At 37.7% G+C, this 3,108-nt stretch overlaps 1 protein-coding gene across 1 annotated transcript; it reads left to right on the plus strand.

Annotated features, from left to right (window-relative positions):
• Positions 1-289: 289 nt before the first annotated feature.
• Positions 290-2,045, plus strand: LOC146725186 (uncharacterized). Its single transcript, XM_085483963.1, has 3 exons — positions 290-779; positions 1,284-1,374; positions 1,478-2,045. Exons 1-3 carry the CDS (start codon positions 290-292, stop codon positions 2,043-2,045), a joined length of 1,149 nt encoding a protein of 382 aa, XP_085340089.1.
• Positions 2,046-3,108: the final 1,063 nt, after the last annotated feature.

Raw genomic sequence — 3,108 nt, forward strand, 5'->3', positions numbered from 1 at the left:
ACCTCGAGCCCAATCTCACCATCACACAGTTTATACAAAACGGTCCGTTTGTGATTATCGATTGTTCTCGATAAAACGAATCAATCAAGAGCGCAACAGTAGATGTGAGATTGGAATTTGAGTGTAAGGAAAACGTGCCTAATAATACCACTGCGTACTGCCTCATTATACACGATTGTGTGATCCAGTACAACCCGTTGACCAACGTTGTGCGCAAAACCTAAAAAATGTTTACACAACTACGCGTGTGAAAGAGGGGGAGGAGGATACATAATCATGATGATGTGAGATGTCTGAAGAGTATCGTAATACCTCTCGACTGACTCACATCGAAGAGATCATGTCTGCACCAACGTTTGTCGATCTGCAAGGATTTATCCTGAATAAACGATTTATTGTGAAGGAAGCGGCAATCCTGAGAAAAGGATATATCCTGTCGCACTATTTCTTCGCATGCCCTGTGCCATGGAGCATGCTTATAAAGTCGGAAAGGCGTCAGACCTCGTGGCTAACTCAACATCATCACAGGTTGCAATGGGAAGATGGAAATGTTCCATACTGCATGGCTCAGCGCTTGATTACGGCAGCTATCGCCGGCATAAATGAACAAGAAGACGATGAAGAGTCTTCTCTCGTGTATGTAAAAGGACTCGAAAAGCGAGAATGGCTTGCCGAAATAGTGGACAATGCGAGCAGCGGTTTCACCATTGAGACCTTGGATGCCATATATGAAGATGTACCTGCATTAAATAAGTTAGATCCCACATATACTCTACGGTGTAATAAACATGTAAAAAATTGCGCGTTACAAAATGTATTTAAATTATTTAATTGGTGGTCGGCCGCAGAATCCAGGCTTAAATCCGACGATCATCCGTTTTTTGAATAAACATATTGTTTACATACTATTTTCTTTGTTATTTCTCTCCCTCACCAGATATATATTTCTAAGAATTTGTTTTACTCCTTCTCCTAATTTTTTAAATATTTCTTTTTCCCTCCAGATATATATTTCTAAGAATTCCTTTCTCCTAATTTTTATTTATCCCCACTACTTTTAAATATTTCTCTTTGTTCTTTCCCTCTAGATATATTTTTAAGAATTCTTTTTACCCCTTCTCTTAATATTTAATTTATCTCCACTACTTTTAAAAATTTCTCACGCAATCATATTTTTAGGAATTCGATTTACCCCATCTTCTAATATTTTAAAAATGATTGTTACTCGATTCTTAGTATTTTTTTTATACGATCAGTCTTTTGTCGACTGTTCTGACTGACAGTTTACTTTTTAATACCCTCGGTTCAAAGAAGCAGCAGCATGAATTACTACATGCCGAGACGTGATGAAACGTGCGAGAAGAAATGCGACGAGTAAGTATAACTTTTTTATATTTTTATCTTTTTATATTTTTTTTTACGAGTTATAATTTCTTTTTCCTAATTTAGTTTTAATTTCTCTTTCCTAATTTTACAGCGTTTCGCTGGAGCCTCGTGCGGTTCGTATACTAGGAAGACAATACGCATTGACGACCACGGAATTCAAATTCCTCGAAATCGGTATCAGAGTGGATCCACCGAGTTACGTGGAGATCGCCATAGGAGATCATCAAGGAAAACAGCTAGTACTATCTCTCGAAACGTGGAAAGGACTCTACAAGCAACGTCACGCTATTCACAATTATCTGAACAATGACTCTCCCAGCAACGATGTGTATAATTTCATAAGTGTCGGACCACTAACAGTACGTTTTCACAAGATAAACGACACCAAGCTTATAAGTCTCAAATCAGCGGACGTGCGCATGATGATAATCGAATCGACGTTACATCGTATGTTTGAGCTCGATTCATGCATCGAAATAATGTTCGATCAATTGACGAGGCTCATCGCAACGATCGATATCAGATATACGCAATTCTCCAATATTGCATCCACTGTAACGAATGGGAGAAAATTGTCGAATGCGATACGCGCTAGCAACGCCTTCAACATGCACCAACTTGTCGATTGCGAGCTGGTGGCTTTAGTTTTTAATATGTAATAAAACTTTATATATAATTATGTATTAAATATAAGACGAATAAATACTTATATGTGTATATCATGGTGTACTTTATTTGCGCGCCACCCGTTACATACTTTGCGAGAGAGCAACCACTAGAAAAGAAAGAGACAGCGTGCGAGAAAGAGATCGGATGTGGCGGCTCGCGGCGAGAGAGAGATCAGATGTGGCGGCTCGGGATTCAGCAGTGCGGCGAGAGAGATTCGGCGGCTCGGGCGGCGAGAGAGATTCGGCGGCGAGAGATGTGGAGGAAAACATTTTTTTTTTAAATTAATAAATATTGTTCTTTAATAAATATATATTTTATTCATAATTTATTATACTTATTTTTTTATACACTTCTTTTTTTTATACTTATTTTTTTCTATACATTACCGCTTTTTATACATTACCGCATATTTTTCTATTAGGATATCGAAGGAGGGAAACATTTTTTAATTAATAAATATTTTTTATTATAAATATATATTTTATTCATAATTTTTACATTACTGCCGGCATTGGTGTTACCCAAGGTGTACCACGTGGAGGTTGCCGGTCGGATTTACACCTCATGTGTGTGTGTGTATGTGCGTGTGTGTGTGTGTGTGTACTTGTACATGTGTTACAGTAGAGATAAGGACCCCACGGTTCGTCACTTTCGCGGTATTTACTGACTCCAAACCCTCTCTATTGTGTGTGTAAATATAAAAAATAAAAATAATATATGTAAAATAAAAAATTAAAAAATATATAAAAATATAAAAATATAAAAATAAGGATAAAAATGAAAAATAAAAAAAAAATAATTTAAAACATGGGCGACTGCGGTGGCGACGGCGATTGCTGTGGCGACGGTAATTGCGGTGGTGACGGTGGCGGTGTAGGCTGAGGCCTAACATCGTACGGGTCTGGTAGAATGAAAAGCTGCATCAGACCCCAATCGAGCAGGTCGGCCTCGTCGTCGCCTCTTAAAAATGCGTCCCAATCGAACATTTCTGGAATTATTATTGGAACGTATGGTTCATCTGTAAGCAGAACAATTATTAATTCAAAAATATAA

Source organism: Nylanderia fulva, unplaced genomic scaffold, assembly GCF_048542155.1.
Source record: "Nylanderia fulva isolate GAGA-0341 unplaced genomic scaffold, ASM4854215v1 Scaffold101, whole genome shotgun sequence".
NCBI classification, from domain to species: Eukaryota; Metazoa; Arthropoda; class Insecta; order Hymenoptera; family Formicidae; genus Nylanderia; species Nylanderia fulva.

Excerpts from the sequence above, each read along its gene's own strand:
- LOC146725186 (XM_085483963.1), top strand. The coding sequence starts at position 290 with ATGTCTGAAGAGTATCGTAATACCTCTCGACTGACTCACATCGAAGAG. Across the intron at positions 780-1,283 it reads TCCCACATATACTCTACGGT|TTTACTTTTTAATACCCTCG; the intron begins GTAATAAACATG and ends TCTGACTGACAG. Across the intron at positions 1,375-1,477 it reads TGCGAGAAGAAATGCGACGA|CGTTTCGCTGGAGCCTCGTG; the intron begins GTAAGTATAACT and ends CTAATTTTACAG.